At 33.8% G+C, this 26384-nt stretch overlaps 1 protein-coding gene across 2 annotated transcripts in view; it reads left to right on the top strand.

Moving 5' to 3' along the window:
• Positions 1 to 26384, top strand: part of LOC149792524 (dynamin-binding protein-like) — a 115965-nt gene that overhangs the window by 54111 nt on the left and 35470 nt on the right. For both annotated transcript variants that reach the window (XM_089971150.1, XM_089971151.1), the window contains exons 6-11: positions 7062 to 7303; positions 9426 to 9549; positions 13466 to 13557; positions 17241 to 17390; positions 21253 to 21358; positions 22622 to 22857. In XM_089971150.1, the coding sequence (XP_089827276.1) occupies positions 7062 to 7303; positions 9426 to 9549; positions 13466 to 13557; positions 17241 to 17390; positions 21253 to 21358; positions 22622 to 22857 (950 nt within the window). The remainder of the gene's footprint in view (positions 1 to 7061; positions 7304 to 9425; positions 9550 to 13465; positions 13558 to 17240; positions 17391 to 21252; positions 21359 to 22621; positions 22858 to 26384) is intronic.

A 26384-nucleotide genomic window follows, 5' to 3' on the forward strand; every position in this document is an offset into this window, starting at 1 on the left:
GGAGAGTTAATCTGTTAGAGTTACTTTCCCCTTCTCCCTCTCTCTCTCTGTCTCTCTCTCTCTCTCTCTCATTTTTCATCTTTCAGTGAGGGCTGGACTCAGAGGTAGCAAATAATAATTTCTTAATGTAATGTGATATGCTAAGTATTTTTGGAGAGACATAATGTCCTATCTATGTGAGTGTTTGTGCTAATTCTTATCTTTTTTATATTTATTCCATTTTGTCTGCCACCACTGCTTGCAGCTGGGTAGGGCATCTTGTTTTGGTCATGTCTTCAGTGCGTAAGTACAGGATTGTGAGATTATAGTCGAGCATAAATTGGTGGAAAATTTATAGTGGTGGCCTGAATGTGTAGAGTGAATGGCAGAATTAAGAAGCTAAAGGATGAAGTGGAGTTTATAACCAAATGAAGAACTATAATTCTAAAATCATGTTAGATGCTGGATTAGACAAACCAGCAAAGAAAAAGCAAAACTTTGATGGAAAGTTTTAAAATTTTTGGCTGGTAAAAAGTACAGATGGTTACAACACAACACCAAGATGGGAGGTTTGCTCTTTAATATTTGCAAAACTTGTGGGAAAAGTAATCCTTTTTTGCGTCACATATCATCACATCGTATCTTTTAATTTTAGGACACCAAATCACATGCATTTTTATAGCATGAGACATTGTATATGAGCTGTAAAAATTCTACAACCAACCATTAAGAACAGTTTCCCAATTCGTTGAAGCTAGCTAACTGTGAAAGGTGGTTCTTTGTACAGAACATACTTAATTCACAGATAATTAACAGATTAAGCTCAGAAACAGTCAATGGAATAAGGCCAGTACAAGAGGGGTCATTTTATGTGGATTTTGATTTCATTAGAGACTAGACAGAGTGGAGCAGGAAGCAAGAGGGACGTGTGTTGAAATGTTGGGCAGATAAGAAACTATGATGATTTCCTTCACCATCACCCACCATTTTATTTCTGTAGTGACCACCATGTATTGGTGACAAGTGAGAGGTATGCCCCCCCCCCATTAGATGAGGGCTTGAAATTAACAAAAATGTCATAACTGACAGGATGATCATAATAAAATCTGTACTGATCCTGCCTAAAGTTGTACTGATCCTGCCTAAATTTGTACTGATCCTTGCTAAATTTATACTGATCCTTGCAAAATTTGTACTGATCCTGCCTAAAGTTGTACTGAACCTTGCTAAATTTGTACTGATCCTGCCTAAATTTATACTGATCCTTGCAAAATTTGTACTGATCCTGCCTAAAGTTGTACTGATCCTTGCTGAATTTGTACTGATCCTGCCCCAGCAAAACTCAAACAAAAGACAGTTTAGTTTATAAATCATCATTTTTTAATTTATTGACATCAATGCAACACAATAGCAACTGAATTTTATAAACAAGTCAGATCAAAAGTTCCTGTTTATTTTCTGTATCTGAATCATCATCTGATCTAGGATTGTAAGGCATAGTCTTTGACCTTTTTCTTTGGTCCAGCAACTTGACGGCATCTCATACTTTATAATCCTTCATGTTTGGTTACTTAATGAGCACCATTATTTGTATGATTTCAGGGACAATGTTTTTACGCACATCAACAGTGCACTTTCATATTGCTCAGAATACACAGTGCAGAAAGTGCGCACTGTCAATGCCTCTTCTGAGTCATTCTTCAGCCATTTGTGTTCTCTTTTTCCATGATTTGTGTTCTCTTTTTCCATGATTTGTGTTCTCTTTTTCCATGATTTGTTTTCTTTTTTTTCCATGATTTGTGTTCTCTTTTTCCTTGATTTGTGTTCTCTTTTTCCATGATTTGTTTTCTTTTTTTCCATGATTTGTGTTCTCTTTTTCCTTGATTTGTGTTCTCTTTTTCCATGATTTGTGTTCTCTTTTTCCATGATTTGTTTTCTTTTTTTCCTTGATTTGTGTTCTCTTTTTCCATGATTTGTGTTCTCTTTTTCCATGATTTGTTTTCTTTTTTTCCTTGATTTGTGTTCTCTTTTTCCATGATTTGTTTTCTTTTTTTTCCATGATTTGTGTTCTCTTTTTCCATGATTTGTGTTCTCTTTTTCCATGATTTGTTTTCTTTTTTTCCTTGATTTGTGTTCTCTTTTTCCATGATTTGTGTTCTCTTTTTCCATGATTTGTTTTCTTTTTTTCCTTGATTTGTGTTATCTTTTTCCATGATTTGTTTTCTTTTTTTTCCATGATTTGTGTTCTCTTTTTCCTTGATTTGTGTTCTCTTTTTCCATGATTTGTTTTCTTTTTTTCCATGATTTGTGTTCTCTTTTTCCTTGATTTGTGTTCTCTTTTTCCATGATTTGTGTTCTCTTTTTCCATGATTTGTTTTCTTTTTTCCTTGATTTGTGTTCTCTTTTTCCATGATTTGTGTTCTCTTTTTCCATGATTTGTTTTCTTTTTTTCCTTGATTTGTGTTCTCTTTTTCCATGATTTGTTTTCTTTTTTTTCCATGATTTGTGTTCTCTTTTTCCATGATTTGTTTTCTTTTTTTTCCATGATTTGTGTTTCTTTTTCCATGATTTGTGTTCTCTTTTTCCATGATTTGTTTTCTTTTTTTCCTTGATTTGTGTTATCTTTTTCCATGATTTGTGTTCTCTTTTTCCATGATTTGTGTTCTCTTTTTCCATGATTTGTTTTCTTTTTTTCCTTGATTTGTGTTCTCTTTTTCCATGATTTGTTTTCTTTTTTTTCCATGATTTGTGTTCTCTTTTTCCATGATTTGTGTTCTCTTTTTCCATGATTTGTTTTCTTTTTTTTCCATGATTTGTGTTCTCTTTTTCCATGATTTGTTTTCTTTTTTTTCCATGATTTGTGTTTCTTTTTCCATGATTTGTGTTCTCTTTTTCCATGATTTGTTTTCTTTTTTTCCCATGATTTGTGTTCTCTTTTTCCATGATTTGTTTTCTTTTTTTTCCATGATTTGTGTTCTCTTTTTCCATGATTTGTTTTCTTTTTTTCCATGATTTGTGTTCTCTTTTTCCATGATTTGTTTTCTTTTTTTCCATGATTTGTGTTCTCTTTTCCCATGATTTGTTTTCTTTTTTTTCCATGATTTGTGTTCTCTTTTTCCATGATTTGTGTTCTCTTTTTCCATGATTTGTGTTCTCTTTTTCCATGATTTGTGTCCTCTTTTTTCCCATGATTTGTGTTCTCTTTTTCCATGATTTGTTTTCTTTTTTTCCCATGATTTGTGTTCTCTTTTCCCATGATTTGTTTTCTTTTTTTCCATGATTTGTGTTCTCTTTTTCCATGATTTGTTTTCTTTTTTTCCATGATTTGTGTTCTCTTTTCCCATGATTTGTTTTCTTTTTTTTCCATGATTTGTGTTCTCTTTTTCCATGATTTGTTTTCTTTTTTTCCCATGATTTGTGTTCTCTTTTTCCATGATTTGTTTTCTTTTTTTCCATGATTTGTGTTCTCTTTTTCCATGATTTGTTTTCTTTTTTTTCCATGATTTGTGTTCTCTTTTTCCATGATTTGTTTTCTTTTTTTCCTTGATTTGTGTTCTCTTTTTCCATGATTTGTTTTCTTTTTTTCCTTGATTTGTGTTCTCTTTTTCCATGATTTGTTTTCTTTTTTTTTCCATGATTTGTGTTCTCTTTTTCCATGATTTGTTTTCTTTTTTTCCTTGATTTGTGTTCTCTTTTTCCATGATTTGTTTTCTTTTTTTTCCATGATTTGTGTTCTCTTTTTCCATGATTTGTTTTCTTTTTTTTCCATGATTTGTGTTCTCTTTTTCCATGATTTGTGTTCTCTTTTTCCACAATGTCTTTTCTCTTTTTCCATGATTTGTGGTACTTTCTTGGTCTATTCTGTTGATCATATTTGTGGGTGCACTGTACACCATCGAACTTCTGCCATTTCGGTGGTGGCTGCACACTTTACAAATACCTATCACATGCTAAGAATTGTCACAATACAATTTATTGAATGTTTATGAGCAACAATATAAATATTGAAATACATTGTTTGACATAATGCTGTTTTATTCGTTAATTGGCAAGGGTTACTTTCTAATCGGTCATTACTAGCCCGAGTCCATGTACCTTTTGTTATTATCAGAAATGAGGTCTGTGCTTGGGACCAGTATACCATGCTAGTTAGATGTGCATGAAGACTGCTTTGATAATAATCACATTAATTTGCTTGAAAAATGGATGAGTCGTTCAACATTGGTCTATTTGTGCAGTGAGCATTTATTGTACCTTGTCAAGTACAGGATTTTGTTAGGTACCCAGTGCAATACACAAATCAATTTTCCATTAAAGAGAATGCCGACTCATGTTTTATTTTATAGGTTCTAAACACAATACATAGATCAATTATCCATAAAGGAGAATGCCGACTCATGTTTTATTTTATAGGTACTAAACACAATACACAAATCAATTATCCATTAAAGAGAATGCCAACTCATGTTTTATTTGATAGGTACTAAACACAATACATAGATCAATTATCCATAAAGGAGAATGCCGACTCATGTTTTTTTTATAGGTACTAAACACAATACACAAATCAATTATCCATTAAAGAGAATGCCGACTCATGTTTTATTTGATAGGTTGTTGTTGTTGTTGTTGTTGTAGGGTTTAACGCCATTTTTCAGCACGCGATAGGCTATACATGGCGGCCAGTATTAATGGTGGAGGAAGAAACCGGGAAATCCCCAGAAAGAACCACCGACCTATTTGATAGGTACTAAACACAATATACAAATCAATTATCCATTATAGAGAATGCCAACTCATGTTTTATTTGATAGGTACTAAACACAATACACAAATCAATTATCCATTAAAGAGAATGCTGACTCATGTTTTATTTGATAGGTACTAAACGCAATACACAAATCAATTATCCATTAAAGAGAATGCTGACTTTTATTTGATAGGTACTAAACACAATACACAAATCAATTATCCATTAAAGAGAATGCCAACTTTTATTTGATACATCTGGTACTAGACCACTTGTTAAATATTAAAGAGCATTTACAACTTTTCTCAATAACCACCCTTCTGCCATGCAATTCAGCTTAATAGAATTTAACTAATTTTGAAAGAAAGCATCCTGGCTTGAAAGACATTTCAGTTTTATACAAAGAATGCCAATCTGCTGTCATATATCAAACACAAAATTTGTTCTCTGTGCTACATTTCACTGACGGACTCCAGTCTAACATACCTATCCGACCTCACCCATGTGTACAAACCAGCAAGATACTTACACTCCATTTCTGACAATCGTATACTCATTATTCCTACTACAAAAGCAAAGTCATATGGACAGCGTTCTTTTGCATACCAGGGCCCAGCAACATGGAATGAATTGCCAACTGAACTTGGACACAAAGCCATAGTGATCCCATTCAAGAGTGCTCTTAAAACTCACTTATTTTGACTGCAAGAACAAACTTAAAGACCTAATAATGTTTCCTGCCTTAAATATTTTCAGCATGTTTTTTATGTTTTCTAATTTCATGGTGTTTGTTTTTTGTAATAATCTCATTATATATGTGTTTTTATGTTATAGGTGTTGTCTGATGTTGTAAAGCGCTTAGAGCCTCTAAAGATCAGACACTATACAAAGTCTTCATTATTATTATTAGTATTATTATTATATACGACATATATGTCAGCTGTTACTAAAAATAGAAGAAAAATCACTGCCTCTTGAACACTGCTGTTCAAGAAAACATACTTGCAAAATATAGAGTACACATGACACTGAGCTGCCATCATATTTGACCACTTTACTATATATGCCAAACAAAACTTAAAACTTTTCCAAGACAGCTTCATGGAATTAACTGAATTTAACAAGCATCCTGGCATCTAATTGTTTTAATTTCACACAGAAGATGCTGATTCAATATTTACATTGTTACTAATATAACTAATTTCCACTAATTTGACAGAAAGCATCCTGGCATAAGGTTTTTCAGGTTTGCATAATGCTGGTCCTGCCTTACCTGCCTTACCCCAGATTTATTTAAAAAAGCTGTTAAATGCCAGAAAGCATCATTCTATAGTTCATTCTGCACAGCATCATGAATGATATCCACATCTGTTTCTAATTGAATTTTCATGTCACCATCTCAAAATGTAGTTAAAAACTACCTAATTCTTTTTTGTACATGAATGATTTAAACATAATTCATATTGACATACAATGCAACACAATTCATTTGATACATGCTGACAAGGACTGGTATGTGTATATGGAATCCATCCGTTCATCCATTTTTGATAATGCTTCAAAATCAAAGGGAGGCTACTACAATATGGCACAATATAGCCAAATAGGAATGCTGGTCATTGTTGATTAAACAACTCCAATCTTCTACAGGTCATGGTGGCAACAATTTTTTTAATGTAAAACAGACCACCCTGTTTTAGCTTGTATTTAATGAGATGTGTTACACTCTATGTTGATTCAAACACGGTGTTGAAATACTTTGTGCATGAAACAAATTAGTTACTTTTAGCTACATTTTATGACACTAACCTGAAAATTCACTGAGCTACAGACATGGGTATAATTCCGATGCTGTACAGAACGAACTATGACCAGTATTTCTTACAAAACTGCCCTTGAATTTGGCTGCCTTGAAGATGTCAGCCAAGTGGGCAATGTTGGGCCAACTTTGTCCACCTGTTGACACATGTAGAAGTAAGTAAGAAGCGCTTGAGGTAGACAGACAAAATATTGATATGCATGTTTGTATTTATATGTGATATACTGTTTTAATTTTCATGGCAAAAATTTCAAACTCTGAAGAAATTTATTCTCCGAGTATGGGAAATTACTAATGATCATGAAGCTTACAATATGTCTAAAGTTTGTACCCTGCTGTGCTAGGGATTCCTGTCTTGCCTGCATACGCTTAAAGCAGTGTCATTATAATGTCTACATGCAAGACACTGATTATTCAGGTAGACTGATTACTCAGAACCTTTGTATTCTTAACAGTTTACACCGTATATATTTTCACTTAAGACCGAATTTTTTTTATTTTAATTTTCATCAGAAAACTTGCATAAGATGTGCCCTGCAGAGCAGGATAAGATTGCACGGGAGAAGGCTGCAGAGGCATTTAGGCAGGAAGAGGAAAAGAGACAGGAAGAAGATAGAAAGCGTCAACTGGAAGAAAGGCAGAAAAGAAAAGACAAGAGGGAAAAAGTCATTGAAGAGATACTGCAGACAGAAAAAGATTTTCTTGCTTCATTGCAATTAACAATTGATACCTTTATTGGACCCATGGCAGAAAAAGTGAGTTTGGTTTAAATTATGTATAACTGCTCTGTGTATGTGTGTCATTCAGTCAAGGTCTTTTGTGACATGCTCAGTGCCATGCTACATTGAGTTTTATGTCCAGTCTTGATATCAATGGGACTTACAGTGTTATCCTAGACTGTCTCTTTGTCAGTCCATCTGTCACATCTTGGGTAAGTTTTGCATTTAGGTCATTTTTCATTCAGACACCGTGGTGGGACATTAGTGTTCAGAGCAACATTGTGTGTTTAAACTTCATTTACATTGTGTCTAATGTACACTATTCATAAAACAAGATGGCCAATTAATTAATAGTATAACTGTTTATTAAAAATCCACTTTTGCTTTCTGGAAAGAAAATGTTATTAAAAGAGAATTTTTCAGAACTTAGTGAAAGTTGGATGGAAAATGTTGAAATTATGTATGTTTTTTGTGGTGAATTATTAAAGGCACATTTAAAACAATATTGCCAATATCATTCAAAGAAAATAGGCGCTCATGGCTTTCACAAGAACATAGAGGCATCCAACGAAGGCTCACTAAAGCAAGTATTGAACCCATGATCCCTGTATTGTACTATAGACTGAGCTCTCATGGCTCGCCTAATAAAGATTTGAAACTATTATACAATAAAGCTACAAACATTTTATATGTTCCACTCGGTTCCTGTATAACTGCTTGTCTAATCCAAACACAGATTACAGCTTCAGTTTGATAAACTCTAAGACCTGATGAATAAAAAATAGGCTCTTGAAATTCTGTTATTCAGAACTTTCCCTTGTGCTGTAGCATATTTTTACATGCATCAAACTGTTACAGTCAATATAGACTTGTAGGTTAAATAACAGTCCAGACTCCTACTTTTCACAATTTAATCTCTCGATTATTATATTATAAACAGTGTCCTTTAAACTTGTCTGGTTGGTGATCGACAACATTGTGGACTGATTAATTTCCACCATGGAAATGTAGATTTTCTTAAGTCTGTGATGCATGTACTATATTGGTGAAAACTATGTCCAGGTTTGCCCATTATGGCAAACCTGTCCAGCAGTCAGAAGTCGTCAGTTTTAGATTGTCTAACCTGTTTTTGAGGTCCACTTTTAATGAAATCTGTTAAATCTGGTAGTCGTGGAAGTTTACTTACTATTATGTGCAGCTCACCATCTATTTATATGAATAAGGTTTGTAGATGAGATTTAACCATTATCAGCAAGAAAAATTACGTTTAATCATACTGTCACAATGACAGCCATTTTGGCAGCATTGATTGTTAGTTTTGTACATTTACATTTTTATTGTAACTATCATTCTTACAGTATGTATTTGTTAAGCAATCAGAAAACCAATTCACATTTGTCTGTCTGTCTGTATGTGTGTGTATATTTACAAAATATTACAATAAATATCAAACAAGAAAGGATAGGGTGGGGGCAAGGTGCCAGAATTTGACATGCCATTTGTGCTACAAGTATTGTAAACTGTTCAAGCCAGATTCCAATTTTTTTAGCATGGGGCTAAATAACAGATCAGTGTGTGTGTGTGTCTGTCTGTCTGTCTGTCTGTCTGTGTGTGTATGAATATAATTATATTACACATCATTGGCTTAAACTACAGATCTCTCATGCTACAATTTTAGGACCCTAAGCAGGGTCTATTCTGCAGTGTGCAATTACAGAATTCATGATGGCTTTTACAGAATTTATGATGACTTTTTTAAAAAAATCATGCCAAGACATCAAGTACACAAACAAATGTCATGCATTAGATTTCAAGCCCAACAGTTTTTTTCTTAATTAAATCTCCCCTATATTTAGAAAATCGCCCTCATTTTTTTCCCAATGGAGAAGGGCTTCCTCCATTCCCTAAATTTTCAGTTGGCATGGATGCAGCCCTTAGGTACTCCATCTGTAGATATTCTACCCTGTATGCATGTTGGTATGTGTACACACACACACACACACATTTTATATTGTCACATTATTTTTATTAAGAATTTTCATACTTATTGAGATGGCCCAGCATACATTTGCATAGCTTCAATACTACAATGTTATAGACATGGACTGCGCTGTCACGTTGAAGACAGATATCTCATGTATAGTTGCATTTTTTTCAGCTAACAGAAATCGACACAGAGTCCTTGTTTGGGAATATTGAAGAAGTGGCTGATGTTTCTCAGAAACTCTTGACCAAATTGGAAGATGCTGTCAATGGGAAAGACTTCACTCAACAAATGATTGGTAATTGTCCTGTACAGATGTTTGCAGTGAATGCTGTACAGAAATATTATTTTAGATTAGATAGTGTATTTACTGAATAACTATCATGTGCACAAAAGAGCTATTGCAATTAATAATGTTGATTTTCTAGGTAAATTAAATTTTATATATTTTAGATAATCAGGTCTGAGCAGATATATCCTTTGATCCACTTCTCCCAAACATGCAACTTTTGAAAAATAACTTGTCATGCAGAATGTATGACTTGTCCATGAATTTAAATAACATAAACGGTGCAGACAGTTGCTGTTATGAATTTTGTTTTAATTTTACATTCAGTACTTTAATTTTATCAGACAAACTTCGTGAATTTAAACAAAAAATATTCTGCCTTTTTTCAGCAGTTATTAATAACATTGAGATAGTATTTTAGAGTGTAAAATATTTGATTGTATTGTACACATAAAGCTGATCTTTTTTCTAGCGCTAGAGGAACTGAATACATAGTAATGGTAATGGCGATGTTGTGTGTTTTTCTAGTTGCAGTAATTTAACCAGAATCGGATTACAATCAATGCACATGTTGATCCAACAATAAAAAACCATGTTCTCAAATAAGTTTCTTAACTACCCTGAATCTTCCACGACCTGCAAAGATGCTACTGCCTCGTTATAGCATGACCTGCAAAGATGCTACTTCCTCGTTATAGCACACCTGGATAACTTACAATGCATTGGTAGTTTATTTATAAGAGCTACCCCCAAAATAGGCCCCTACTTGCAGAATGTGAAATCATTTTGATCAGAATCGGTAAAATGAAACCTTTATGGACAGAAATTTTATTCAGAATCATGAAATTTGTAACTTTTAATAAAAGTCGTGTATTTTGTTAAAATATTTTTAAACAAAACAATTCTCAGTTCACTAAAAATAATATATGGTGAAAGGATTGATCAAGTAAAATGTCGGGAAAACCTTCTGGTGACTACATTAAGAAATAAATACCAGTGAAATAATATTGAGTGAAAATGGTGAATTAGTAGTTTATCATGCTCATCCATAAATGTGATCAGTGATAGCAAGGAGCGAAGCAAACAGTGTACTAGGTGCACAAAAAAGCTTAAATTCACCGATAGGGTTCGTAACGAGAAGTAAGCTTCAAAGTTTACAGCGAAGATAAAATTCCTGAACTGGCTCTCAGAGTTTTGCTCAGTTGGAGCAGAAATTTCATGATAACTTAAAGTCACAGCATTAGAATTTACTAATATAGTGATAACAATATTTTAGTTTTTAAATTGTTGTTTCCCTAAATACGTCACTTCAAAAAAAATAATCTTGTTTTATACTAAATCTATAGTAACACTACACTGTATTCACATTCACATACAAAAAGCAGTGATGTAATACACAATTTTTTTTGCTGGTACATATGTGACGTGTGTTTAAACCACATGGAATAATGTTTTAAATGAATTTTCAGAGATCAGATATATTGATGATGAAGGTAATTTATAGATTAAAGTGAAGGACTTCATTAAAATAAGCTAAATATTGACAATTATTCTCAATGCAGTTATTGTTAATGAATATTAAACCACTTAAACAAGACCACTTCAGCGGCCTAGTGGTTAGAGCATCTACCTCAAATGTGGGCGGTCGTGGGTTCAAACCCTGGTAGAGTTATACCAAAGTCTTATAAAAATGGTACTAACAGCTGCCTTGCTAGGTGGTCAGCATTAAGAGGTTAGTGTTAGGACTGATCGGCCTGGTGTCAGGATAATGTGACTAGGTGGGACATTGTGCTACATGTCTGTGGCATGATGCCCCAGTGCTAGACATCACTGTAAACTGCCACACTGCAGACATCACAGCGATATGACTGAAAAACTGTTAAAGCTACATTAAAAGTTCAAATCACACACACACACACACACAACCACGTTAACACCACACCCACCCACTCACTATCGATGTCGATCCTTTAATTTTTCAACGGTCCCTTAGTAACTCATACCATCACCTATGCCATGGTCTCTGTTTTTGGATCCCACTGTGTGCAAGTTATCAAGGGAGAGGTGTATATGTATCTTTTAAAGTTAAGCTTTTTCAGCACAACCAACGATGGTCCTCTTAATAGATCCATCAGTATCTTCTTCAGTCTCCACAGTTTTATACTGTGTTGATTTATAATCATCAGTTATAGCACTATTACCACATTCATGAGCTGTGGGTTTGCTCATTATCAGAATTAATACCATAACATGCCTAGCTACTCAAAACCTTGTCAAGGGACTGTTGAAAAATTAAAGGATTTACATCGTTAGTGAGTGTGTGGGTGTGGTGTTTAAGTGGTTGTGTGTGTGTGTGTGTCTTGTTTAAGTGGTTGAATACTCAATAATAACTGCATTGAGAATAATTGTCAACATATAGCTTATTTTAATGAAGTTCTTCACTTTTATGTATAAATTACCTTCATGGTTGTTAAAATACAGAAAGAAATTGTTCTATTTATTTTGCTCAATATTTTGTTTGAGGGTCTACCACCATAAATATTAGGTTTTGAATTGAATTTGTGGATTTTGTGTAATAATGACATCATGTATATTTGTCTTAATTTATATTTGATTTAATTGTTTGTAAGTTTTAAAATCATTTTATTTTTTAATTTCATTATATGTCATAATAATGTAGTTTTGTTTATTAGGAACTTGATACTTTTCCAGAAAATAGTTTGACCTTGAATGTTCATTTTTATAAACACATAAGGCTGACACTCAAAATTAGTAACAGTCACATCAACAAGTTTTTTTAAATTAATTTTTATTGTGGGAATAATAAGGTTGAGATCCAGGCTGTGTTTAATACGTGACCCTCGACTTCTAAATAATTCTTAGTGATGTAAACAACTTTTATTCTTGGAGTAAAATGATTGGTTTTTATCAAGGACATACATAGGCTTCATGATTTTTTTATATGTAAACATGATCCTGTGACCCTTGTCTGGGCATCTGTTTTGTGTAAAATTCAAGTTTTAGACCATTGTTTTAGAGAAATAATATCAGCCCAGCTTCTAAACACTGGGACGTAAGGTGTTTCTTTTGTTGTGTCATTTTGGGAATTACATTTTAATTTTTATTCAAATTATTCAGACTCAAATTCATTTTCTGGAAATATTTTTGAGTGCTCATACAGAATTCTTGAACAAAGACATTTCTAAACAAAAATTATTCGGATTTCCAAAACCGGAGAGATATTTCTTGTTTCTACAAGGAACTGTAGACTTAAAAACAGTACAGGAATCAGCATACATCATCGCCTTCCATCTTGGATTCTTCATCCAGACTCGAACTTGAATTCATTAGAACATTTCAATATTAGGACTTCTTAAATTTTATTCGTGGATTATTCTTGGATTATTTTTAGATTTGATTCTTAAAACCGTAAGTTCTTATATTTTTTTTCATTTTTACAGTATTTTTCCAGGGAAATAAATAATTTGTTAAATTTTTCAAAGCTTGTTGTTTTCACTCTTTTTTGTGTTGCTGTTTATTCAAGCCTAAACATGTAACTTAAGAAATCCACCACAAATTCACTTTAAAATTAATCATTGGGAGAAAAATGAGCATGTTGGTTTTGTCAGTGGTTTGTACTGTTGTCATGTGTTCAAAAGTTGTAATCATCTTGCATTAATAAGATGGGTAATACAGTCTTGAATCCTGATTCAGCTAATTTTGGCTTGTATTTTTTTGTATGTTGATAAAAAGGTTCTGCCAGTGCTTTTTCTATTAATACCTTTCAGTATCCATGAAATCCTAGCTGAATATAAAAAAAATTTTCTTGCTATGTTTTGAAAGTCTGTTTAAAGATATCAAGTCATCGTTTGTGTTTAACCTTTGCACTTAAAATTGTGACTGGATCATTTGCTGTTTATTTCAGGCCCATGCTTTATTGTGATGGCGGAAGACATGAAGCTGGTATATGCCCCATACTGCAGAAACCATGATGAAGTTATAGAACTTATAGAGAAGGTTATTGCAACTTTCAGACTTCCTTTATAATGATGAGTCTTATTGTGTTATGTTGATATGTACAGCACTCTCACGTTATGATACTAACCATCGTAGCCATGGAGTAGACCACATTATTGTGAGACCACATTATCGTGAAATATATGACACATCATTGTACCACCAATTAATGAAATCCAGCCCATGACCTAGTGAGCCCATATTGTCATGAAATATATGACACATGGTATCACCACTTAATGAAATGGGACCCATGGCCAAGTGAGCCCACATTATCATGAAATATGTCACATATCACTGTGCCACCACTGAATGAAATGGGACCCATGACCAAGTGAGCCCATATTGTCATGAAATATATGTCACATATCATTGTGCCACCATTGAATGAAATGGGACCCATGACCAAGTGAGCCCAAATTGTCATGAAATATATGTCACATATCATTGTGCCACCATTGAATGAAATGGGACCCATGACCAAGTGAGCCCACATGTCATGAAATGTATGTCACATAGCACTGTGCCACCATTGAATGAAATGTGACCCATGGCCAAGTGAGCCCACATTGTCATGAAATATGTCACATATCACTGTCACCACTGAATGAAATGGGACCAATGACCAAGTGAGCTCACATTGTCATGAAATATGTCACATATCTCTGTGTCAACATTGAATGAAATGTGACCCATGGCCAAGTGAGCCCACATTGTCATGAAATATATGTCACATATCACTGTGTCACCATTGAATGAAATGTGACCCATGACCAAGTGAGCCCACATTGTCATGAAATATATGTCACATATCACTGTGCCACCATTGAATGAAATGTGACCCATGGCCAAGTGAGCCCACATTGTCATGAAATATGTCACATATCACTGTGTCACCACCGAATGAAATGTGACCAATGACCAAGTGAGCCCACATTGTCATGAAATATGTCACATATCTCTGAGTCAACATTGAATGAAATGTGACCCATGGCCAAGTGAGCCCACATTGTCTTGAAACATATGTCACATATCACTGTGTCACCATTGAATGAAATGTGACCCATGGCCAAGTGAGCCCACGTTGTCATGAAATATATCACATATCACTGACACTATTGAATGAAATGTGACCCATGGCCAAGTGAGCTCACATTGTCGTGAAATATATATCACATATCACTGTGTCACCATTGAATGAAATGTGACCCATGGCCAAGTGAGCCCACATTGTCATGAAATATGTCACATATCATTGTGACACCATTGAATGAAATGTGACCCATGGCCAAGTGAGCCCACATTGTCATTAAATATATGTCATATATCACTGTGCCACTATTGAGTGAAATGTGACCCATGGCCAAGTGAGCCCACATTGTCATGAAATATATGTCACATGTCACTGTGCCACCATTGAAAGAAATGTGACCCATGGCCAAGTGAGCCCACATTTTCATGAAAGCTATGTCACATATCACTGTGCCACCATTGAATGAAATGGGACCCATGGCCAAGTGAGCCCACATTGTCATGAAATATATGTCACATATCACTGTGCCACCATTGAGTGAAATGGGATCCAGGACTAAGTGAGCCCACATTGTCATGAAGTATATGATATATATCATTGTATCACCACTTAATGAAATGGGATCCATGACCGTAGTTGTCATATAATGACAACCATGTTATAATAAATGTTCTTATACTGAGTGTTGTAATAGGATCTTATTGTCATGTAATAAATATTATACATCATAGTCCAACACTGGCATTACCTTGCAAAATGATTAAATAGTATACAACTTTATTAAATAGTATACAACATCATTAAATAGTATACAACATTATTAAATAGTATACATCATCAAATAGTATACACCATTATTAAATAGTATACAGCATCATTAAGTAGTATACAACATTATTAAATAGTATACAACATTATTAAATAGTATACAACATTATTAAATAGTATACAGCATCATTAAATAGTATGCACCATTATTAAGTAGTATACAACATCATTGAATAGTATACAACATTATTAAATAGTATACAACATTATTAAATAAGGATAATCTTGTATTTATTTGGGCTTCTGCATCAAGAAGTTGGAACCCGATAGATATCACCCTTTTTTAAAATGACTGAAACCTTTACACATGATTGGTTGCCATATGGTAGGAGAATTTCTAGTTGCATGTAGATGTGTCGTTTAGATGTTTTCATATTTTCAGATTAAATTTTGATGGTATTATCATTTTCATGAAAATAGATTAATCTTCACTGCAACAGATTCTTGTAACCAGCATAAATTAGGAACCATTCAGCATTTTCTAATGCAATTAGTGTGCACATTATCATGACCTAAATGTAACATTTATACGTTTTGTCCTATCAATATCATTTTGGATAGCGTTATAACCTTTGACAATTATTACAATTTTTTCACATGTAATGTTGCTTATAACTGGCATAAATCAAGAACCATTGAACATATTTTTATGCAGTTTGGTATGAACATTGTGTCATAGACTTTCTTGTGCCCGACATCTGTTTGGTATGAACATGTTTCGTAAACTTTCTTGTGCCCTATATGGATTTTGGTCATGTTTATAAGAGTTATGGGCCCTGATTGCATGTTCTTCTGACTTTGGTTTCTACAAATTAACATCACCAAATTTGTTTGATTTCATCAAATTTTGGCATGTAGTGTCAGTAGGATTGGGCCTTGAATGAGTTTGATTTCCGTGTTCCACTACTGCTATGCCGTCTGATTGGCCATCATCCTGACTTTGGTTTCCGTGACGTTCTTAGCTAAGCTTTGTTGTATTTCAACCAGATTTGGCATGAAATTTAGTAGTGATAAACCTTGAATGAGTTTAATCTCAAATTTTTATTTATAATAGTAATGCCTTGATTGCCCATCATTCTAACTTTGCCTTTCACATTCATAACTTTGAAAAGAAATATTTCATATCTGCCAAAATTGTTGTGCACCTTTATATTCATGAGTTTCCAACATTCCCTCTCATCAGTTATGATCCCTTATGTCCAGTCTTCTTCAATATCTGAATTTTCAGCATAAGTACGTATGTTTTAGGATCATTCAAACACATTATAGAGAGTGGGGACCTTTGTGATGCATCCATTGCTCACAGCAGCTTGTAGTTTGTAGCTTTATGCTTCAAGACCATACTATTTATCTCCTATTTCTTTGGCATAATAAAGTTAATTGTATACTAAAAGTACCATTAGATTCAACTAAACAACCAATTTCAAGACTGTACAGTGTTCCTATTAGGCCAGGAAAAAAAAAGGTGTGTTTCATATTGCACTGGTTTTAAAATTAAAGTAGATGATTCATTATTTTAAAACAATACTTATATTATTGTGATTTTTGTGGGGTCTTTTTGTTTAGTTTATTTTTTGAGCCAATAGGGAAAAAAGTGGGTTGGCAATGAGAAACAGATGGTCAGCTGACTGGAAACACAATTTTTGTTTGTTTGGCCTTATCAAGATGTATTAGTGTTACAGATCTGCTTTTATTCAAAATCCCATTCCTTTACTGCCCTTTCTTCATATCCAGATATGTGCAGAATAAATGGAATATGGACGGTCTTCACAGATGAAAATTTTAAAGCAAGTTTTATTTTAAAATCTTTGTTTTCTTCCAGTATATGGAAAATGATCAGAATAAGGCCTTCTTCGACAAGCAGCTAGACAAGATGAGAGAAAAAAGTGTTGTGTTTGACTTGGAGGCACTGCTGATCAAACCAGTGCAAAGAATTCTCAAGTATCCTTTATTGCTCAATGAACTCATCAAGGTTAGTAAATGATTTCAGTATTCATCTGTTTCCCGTACAAAGTAGAATTTAAAAACCTAAGAGTGTCTTAAACTGAACATTGTTGTTCAAGGGTTGGTTGTTTTTAGGGTGTGAGACAAGTGATGATTGCTGAAAATAAACAAGTCCTTTATGTGATGTTGACGTTTTGAGTTATTGGACTTCAACTGTATACTGTGAATCATAATTATTTATGTTTTTTATATATCTAATGCTTGCTTCACACCACAAACTTCAGTATTTCCCAAAACACACATTTGATTGTCATAGATGCATGTTGGAGATATCTGACGCACACATTTTATTGCAGGGCATTTTTTTTACTTAAAGGATGCACATAATGCGATCAGGATTTATTCAGTTGCCGATGCAAAGGATGAGGGATGGCATCGTGTATACTTTGAGCATAGGCATTGTTATGATGGAGAAGCTTCCCCATATCTCATGGGCTCTCACGCAATTTCCATAGAGTTTAGGTCTGCCTCAGATGCAGGAGGCCGTGGGTTCGATCCCTGGCCGAGTCATACCAAAGACTTACAAAATTGGTACTAACAGCTGCCTCACTTGGCGCTCAGCATTAAGAGGTTAGTGTTAGGACTGGTCAGCCTGGTGTCAGGATAATGTGACTGGGTGGGACATCATGCTACATATCTGTGACATGATGCCTCAGTGCTAGGCATCACTGTAAACTGCCACACTGTGGACATTGTAGCGATATGACTTAAAAACTGTTAAAGCTACGTTAAAAATCCAAATCACACACACACACACTCTCCATAGAGCTTAGCAACAAGTTGTCCAGACAAACTAACGTTGATGCTTGTCAGGCTAGAAAATGGTCTCCAAATAAAAAAAGCGTGCACTCAGAATTGTATGCCAAGAAAGAGAAAGAAGCAGAACACAACAGAGTAATCGTGGATTGTAACTTTAATGAAAAATGGAGAAAATAATTCCATTAACATGCATTGGGATTACCAGTGTGACTGCACATGATTGCAAAGACTGCAGAGTGAATAAGCAGTCCAAAATTCTAATTTCAACTCATTGTGAATTCACTATTCAGAAGTTAATTGATTTTGTTATCTATATAATTTGTACTCAAAATTTCACACATGTAACTGCTTCCATTTTGTATAAAATATTTTCAGGTATACTGAAGCATACTTTACTGTTAACTCAAATGATGTGTATTCACTTAAAAAAATGAAAATTGTGTAAATATTTTATAACTCATGTACAAGAACATCATCTTCATAGATTTAAACAATTGTTTTATTCATAAATAGACATTTTTATGATTGTAACAGAATATTAAGAAACATTTAGTCAATTTGATGTCTGATTTTAGTCGCTCCTTAGCAGCCATTTTGAAAATCTTGTTATTGCTACTCCTCCTGAATGGATGGTCAGATCAACATCAGGTTTTCAAAAGAAGATTTCTAAATATTAAATTTGTCCTAAATGAGAATGGTGCCAATTTGACTTCCAGTATAGCCACATAAATGCCATCTTGAAAGTCTTATCACTACTCCACGTAAATGGATGGTCATATCAACATCAAGTTTTCACTGAAAGACTTTTTTGGATGTCTAATTAGTCTAAATGAAAATAATGCTGATATGAAATAAAAAATGGCCACTACAGCAGCCATCTTGAAAATCTTGTTATCACTACTTCTTCTACATGGCTGGTCAAATTTCACTAAAAGACTTCTTATGAAGTCTAGTTAGTCTAATTAAAAATGGTGCAGATCTGGAGTCCAATATGGCCACCATCATGAAGATTATCTTATCACAGTTCCTGAATAGAAAGTTATATCGATGTGGCTTTTTCACCAAAAGACTTCTTATGATGTCAAGTTGATCTTAAATGAACATGGAATATCTAGAAAATCTTGTTATCGCTCCTCATGAATGGATGGTCAATTCAGCATGAGGTTTTGACTAAAAGACTTCTTACAATGTCTACATTTTCCTAAATGATCCTGGTCTGAAATCTAATACGGTCATCAGAGCAGGCATCTAGAAAATCACTAATCCTCCAGAACGAAAAGTCATCAGGTTTTCACCAAAATGATTTGTACGATATCTACTCGGTCCTCAATGAAAATAGTGCTGATCTGATGTATAATATGGCTGCCTTAGTGGCCAGCTGGAGAATCTTTATCACTACCTTTGAATGAATGAATGGTAATATATCATCATGGGGTTTTCCATAAAAGACATCTTATACAGTGGTCTGGTCCCCCTCTTATGTAGACACCCTTCTGCACCAGGAAAGTGGCCATATAAGATGGGTGGTCTTTCTAGAGAGGGACTATATCTTTGAAAAGTCTGTGTGTATGTAGTAAGAAACATACATGTAACTTCAAAGCAATAATATCTTCACTTAAAAGTAACATTAATTTTTAAAAGGTTCTTGTATTAAGAAGAGACTTATTTCAAGTGAATATACATTAATAATTCATGATTCTTAAGTGTGAAATGCAGTTAGGGTATTGTTGGCATGTACACTGCAAAACCATTCTAAAACATCATTTAAATCTTGGTACAAACATCAGTTGGTATTTAAAATCATTCTCTTGACATTTACTCCATTTTTTGACTGCTGCAGAATATTCTTCTTTTATGCAAGAACTCTTGAACTCTCCCCATTGTCATTGTGTTAAACAACTTTTTTTTTTCTTCTTAGATAATAATTTTCCATTTACATGATGACATGTTAAAATTTTGTGTCGATTTATTCCAATGCTGTTAATTTTACAGTACCACAATTTAATCATGCAGACAAAATGTTTGTAGAGCAAGACAAAATGCCTTGTTTATAAAGGAAATGATACACCACCAACTGTCATGTGATTTTTTGGTCTTTGGTACCCTGTTTTGTTAAAAGTTAATTACTCTTTGTGTGAATCCACAAAAGGTATATTTAGCCTATGTTAAATATGTTATGATCCTGACAATTATATCTGGTCATAATCTTCAAAGAGAAGAACTCAACAGCTGTTTAAAGGTCAAAACTCTATCACAACATGTTGAAGCCATTTCAGCATTTATAGATAATGATATAATAATAGCCATAGCGGTACAGTTTATAATCTACTTTAGCCAACACTTCTTTCATTAACGAAAACCTGACATTGGGAAACAAACATTGTTGGAGATAATTGGATTACTTACCTTACTGTATGAATTAAATATTGGTTCTGGACACATATTAAAATAAAATGTAACATTTGTGAAGGGTTAAATTGACTTTTTTGGCCTAAAATACTGGCCACGTGCCAGATGAGAAGGATGGTGCCCATGAGAGGTACATTTGTACACAAACTTGTCTGAGCTTAAAAAAACTAGCCCTGTAGAGGAGGTGGCTGCTGGGGGGGGGGGGGGGGGGGGGGCAGCCATAAAAGAAGGGGATCACAACAGTGTTTTGTTACTCTTAAATTAACATCCAGTGTGGCTGCCATGGTGTCTGTTGTGAAAATCGTATCATTGTTGTTATGAATACAACATGGGGTTTTGACCAAAAGACTTCTGCTGTTGATGTCTGTTTTGTCCTAAATGAAAATGGTGCCAATCTGACAGCCAATACATAACACAACAGCAGCTAATTTGAAAGTCTTGTTAATGCTGAAGTATATCAGACGTTGTTTCAAGACTCCGCAGTTTAAAGGAAAAAATGGTCTTATCTTGATTTCCCAGAAATTCTTTTCACCCAGTAGAGTGTCAGTCACTGCCATTATTAACATTTTTAAACTATTAAAACAGGGGAAGTAATTTATCTCAAGTAATTTTCTTGAAAAAATGAAGATTTACAGTACTTAACTTTTTTTCTGTTCTTTTAGGTCACAGAGGAAAATCATCTTGACAAGATAGAATTGCTCAGCGCTATAAATGCCATGACGGATGTGGCTACTGCCATTAATGAGTACAAACGCAGAAAAGATCTTGGTAAACTGGATTCCATACAATTAGTTTATTTTTATTTATGACAACCAAAGACTGTTTCTTTCTTGTTCTGTAATTAATGTTGTTGTTGATCTTGGAAGTCAGTTTTTAGCTGAATTGGCTTTTGTGGCTTAAAATATTGCTATATGTCCTTCATGCATTGTGTATCCATCAACAATTGCTATTGTAAGATTCATTTTAAATACCACTGGGCCACTGTTTATGAAATTTGGCAGTTCTGGCATAAAGATCGTTCAGATACCATGTATACTCACTTGATTTGTGAGATAATGAAGCTTATATTCCTAATGTATTTGTGATAAGGTAAGTATTATAACAGAAACATAATTTTCTCAAATTCACGTACTGCCAATGGCACTAATTTGACATCAGATATGTCTTCAGTTGCCAGTAAACATCCTTAAAACAACTTTTATCAGAATGCATTTCTGGTATGAAGAGCTTTTTAAGTTTTTATGAAAATGATGCCACTTTGCCACCAGATATGGCTAATGTTACTAAAAATAGAAAACTTTTAATAACTTCAAAACAGCAACTTTACAGATATTGGTCATTTTGTGCAGAAAATTTCCTAGCTCAAAATCCTTTTCAGATTTATATAAATGATGTTGTTTGCACCATCAAATATGGTTGCCATTGCTAAAAGTAGAAAAAGAAATATGCACAACTTTATCAAAAAATAAACTGTTTGGCACAAAGAGGCATTGCTTAAGAGACATTCAGTATTGTACAAATAGTGCTGACAAAGATACAAAAAAGTAGAAAAAAACCTTGAAACATTTGCTTTTATAGCATATGCAGTTAAGATATGGAATAAATTTCAACACAAAGCATCCAACTGACACAGATTTATTGCCTAACTGCTCTTGCATTTGACTGTTAGGTCTGCTGGGTGAGCAATTTGAAGCTCACTTATGCTCCTTGTTAAATAACTCAGGGGATGCAGTGCAATATCTCAGCTGCTTAGCATAAACTCATGACTGCCTGTTTCAGCCTGATCTCGTATATACTCAAATGTTGTCATTTAGACTGAACATGGGAGGAAAGTGAACAATATTTTTCATATGCATCATCATCAAGCAGCATACATAGTCAATAAAGATGTGAAAAGGTTTTGCATTTATTCATCTTTAAGAATATTTGAATATTTTTACAGCTTGTTCTTTTTATAGAATATTTGTATAATCTTGCAATTTATTTTTGTGTATCCCTATTTATGTTAAGAGAATTATCTCTTCTTTTCAGTATTTAAATACAAGAAAGAAAGTGATGCCTCTTTAGGTGACAAACTGGCCAAATTAAGTCTCCATTCCATTAAAAAGAAATCCAATCGCTTCCGTGAACGCTTTTCTGCTAATCTTGGAATAGTTGATCAGACCAGAGATGAAAACTTCGAAAAAGAAGAGTCCAAGTTCCGAACGTTAGAAAAAACTGTCAAAATATTCATTAAGGATGTCCAGGCATACATTGATCAAGTACAGGTGAGATCAAGTGCAGTGCTTGAATTTAACATGAATATGGTAGTCAAAAGTGCTATTAGGTTTTTGAAAAATGGCTTTTCCATCTGAATTTAGTACTAGTCCCCACAAGATGACATTTGCCACCATTGCAGTGACAGTGCAGGTGATTCTTGTTAGTAATTGAGTTATTACTGTAGCAGAATCAGAAAACTATTCACTTACATTTTAGAAACTTAGAAAACACTCTTAAATTCATTTCCATGATAATGGAGCATTATTAAATGGCATTGTTATAAAGAACCATGAGGACTTTCAAAAGCATGGTATTAGTCCATTAAACTTTAGTAGCCTCAAGCTAGTGGTCTTTTTTTTTACTAAATGCCTGAAAGTTTGTGTGATGTGCAAAATAATCTTATGTGTGAATTTTGGGATGGCAGTGTTAGATACATGTAGGATTTCTAAAGTACACAGTGTCTACCCATAAAATGTCACTGATTCATTGTACATTTTATTCATTTTTCCAAATGCTTCCAAAATGTAGAACATTTTGTGAAAGAAAGTAATTATGGTAAAAGCCCATGAATTTTGGAATTATTGATGAAACAAGGAATTTTCAGCTACCACAAGATTACACAGAAAAATAAGTAATTGAGACCTAATTGAACTGATCATGAGTTGAATTTATCAGGTTCTTACCAGCATTTTATGAGGTTGCGGAAGTCTTCAGTCATTTGAGATACATTTACTGTATGGATCATATAGAGGTACATCATTTTTAAGGGCTTCTTGTTAAAATGCAAAATAATCCTTTTCAAACATGTAAAAAAAATCATCTGAAAATGTGCAGTAAATTAGAGTAAAGTTTAAATTTTTATTCTGTAAATTAAAATGGGTTAAAAGCAGACCTTTATGAATTTCAGTGGTTACACTTGTTTCTTGTGATGTCTATATCTTATTTTTATTTTAAAGGAGAGTCACAAAATAAAACATCTTTTGATTTTAAAAAATGCATGTTTTTTTAGCCAAAATGTTTTTTAAATTCCATTCAGTAATGGTCATAAGTGAACCTTGACAAGATTAAGTTCATCTAGGAAAAGAGTAAATTTTTGTTTCAGAAAGTGTAATAACCCTGCCTATAATAATCATATCCATTCATCCATCTGGCTGGCCCTCAATAATTTAGTTTCAGCATGATATTTTTATTTGGAATTTTGGGGGAATTGAACCAAATTTGGTATGCAGCTTTTATATGAATAAGACGTTGAAGGAGTTATGGCCCCCTGATTGCTTGTTCCCTGTATTTGGTTTCCTTGGCTTAACTTTCACAATAATTGTTGAACTTCAACCAAATGAAGCGTTATATTGATGAGCCTTTAAATAAGCTTGAGTTATAGCATTCAGCATCACCATTGACTGGAGTTTTGCCACATGTCCTCCTATCTTTGGTTTCCACAAGGGTAACTTAAAGGCTGTTCCAGTAAAACATACCTGGAACCCATTGAAGGCACTTTTGATGAGAGGTAGTCGCCCATAGATGTAATTAGAATTATCTTATCATTTTAATATGAACTGTATGAAATTAAAGTACCCTGGCATATATTTTTTAAAAACTGCATTCCCTGGGTACCATGTATGTTTAAATGGAACAGTCCTAACCAGTAATTGATCTTATATGGCTTGATATTCATGTGTCCCTGAATTAATTCAATTTCAAGCATGCTACAACATAATTTACATGATTTATGGTGATATATTGTCTGTTTGCGTGTTATTTATTGCAACAGCACAAACATTTCTAGGGTTTGTTCAATTTCAGTCAAATTTAATATGCAATTTCTAGCCTTCAGCAACATCATTTTTAGGAGTTATGGCCCTTTGTTGCTTGTCCTCCTGACTTTGGTTTTCAGCAACAGAATTTTACCAGGTTTTGTTGAAAGTCAGCCATATTTGTTATGTTGATTTAAACCGCAGAGACAATAAGCTAAACCAAGGTCTGCTGGTTTTCAGTTTGGGCATTCTGTCCCCAATCCACTCGACTTACAGACATAACAAGTAGTGGCAACTCTGCCTCAATACAGCGGCACTTTTGCCTTAACAGTAATGTCAGTCAGTCATACTGGCAAGTCCACCTCAAAACATCGGCAATTCTGCCTGGACATCAGTCATACTGGCAATCTGCCTCATAGTAGGGCATTTGGCCCTGACATCAGTCATACTGGCAATCTGCCTCATAGATAGGGCATTTGGCCCTGACATCAGTCAGACTGGCAATTCTGCCTCATAGTTACTGCATGCTTCTCTACCATCTTACCACTACTAACCTCATGCAGTGAAGGGTGAGACCCAAGGAATGCCAAAGATATATACTGTGTACTGTTTTATAATGCTAAATAGTTAATTAAAGAGTTGACATTATCTCTCTATTAGTTTTTCGTATACTTTAATATCATATGTGCTATTCACCTATCAGTCAGTCCAGCTTGAGGTTCATATGGTCCACCTGTCCACCATTCCATTTATTTTATATTGTGTAAACCAGATTTAGCATGGATTAAATTATTTGTACTGATGAAAAGTAAATTGAATTCCATTTCAAGCTTTCCACAACTTAATTTACAGGAGTTATGCACCCTGCAGAGCTTTACAAATTTTATAATAATGAGCTTGCCCAGGGCAGTCTGACTGGAAAATTTTAATTGCCCTTGGGAGATTTGAGCTTGCTTTAAAATATAGCATCATAATGTCACCACTAAAAGTTCAAACATTAGATAAAATAAATCTGGAATGTAGAAAAGAAATATAATAAAGAACATCTCTTTCTTTTTCTCTTTGTTTGCACCTTAAAACCATATGTTGATCATTAAATGATAAACGTATATAGTACATGTAGATACATAGATTCAAAGAAAAGTAAGGGTTTGAATGCACATCTAATTTAAAAAGCAAATTAAAACCTAAGTTAAAGGTTACGGAGAAAGAATTTTGATGATGTTTAGGTACATGTAGTAGATCTTGAACTGACAAATTAAGCAACTATCTATCTCTGAAAAAGGTTCATTAGGTTTGTGGAAACTTCACAATTTCTTTGCCCTTATACATTTCTGGCTCATCTCTTGAACTACATCCACAATCATAAAAGCTAGATTTTGTGTAATGATTTATTTATAATCACAACTGAAGGAAATGCCAACACTCATTTTATCCATTTACTTAACAATTATCACCTAGTCACCCTGAATCTGGCAACATGTATCAAAACAGTCTTCGACCAGCTGATTTTTTAAAAGGATTTTAATTATTTACCGAGTCAATAAATATTTATTAATTTAATGCAATTATCATGTAAATAAAAGATGGTAAACACCACTTATTGGTTCTAGATTTTTGGTCGATTGATTGTGCTTTTAAAGAAATCCAAGTAATTAATCATCGTCAACAAGTGTCTTTATTTCCAAACATACCAGAAGATGAAATTAAGAGTTTACTTTATTGACATGGATCAGAATAATCTTTGACAAACCAGAGTCCACAAACTTAGTGCTTATTGG

Source organism: Sinohyriopsis cumingii, chromosome 9 (assembly GCF_028554795.1).
Source record: "Sinohyriopsis cumingii isolate HCF-2022 chromosome 9, ASM2855479v2, whole genome shotgun sequence".
Lineage (NCBI taxonomy): Eukaryota > Metazoa > Mollusca > Bivalvia > Unionida > Unionidae > Sinohyriopsis > Sinohyriopsis cumingii.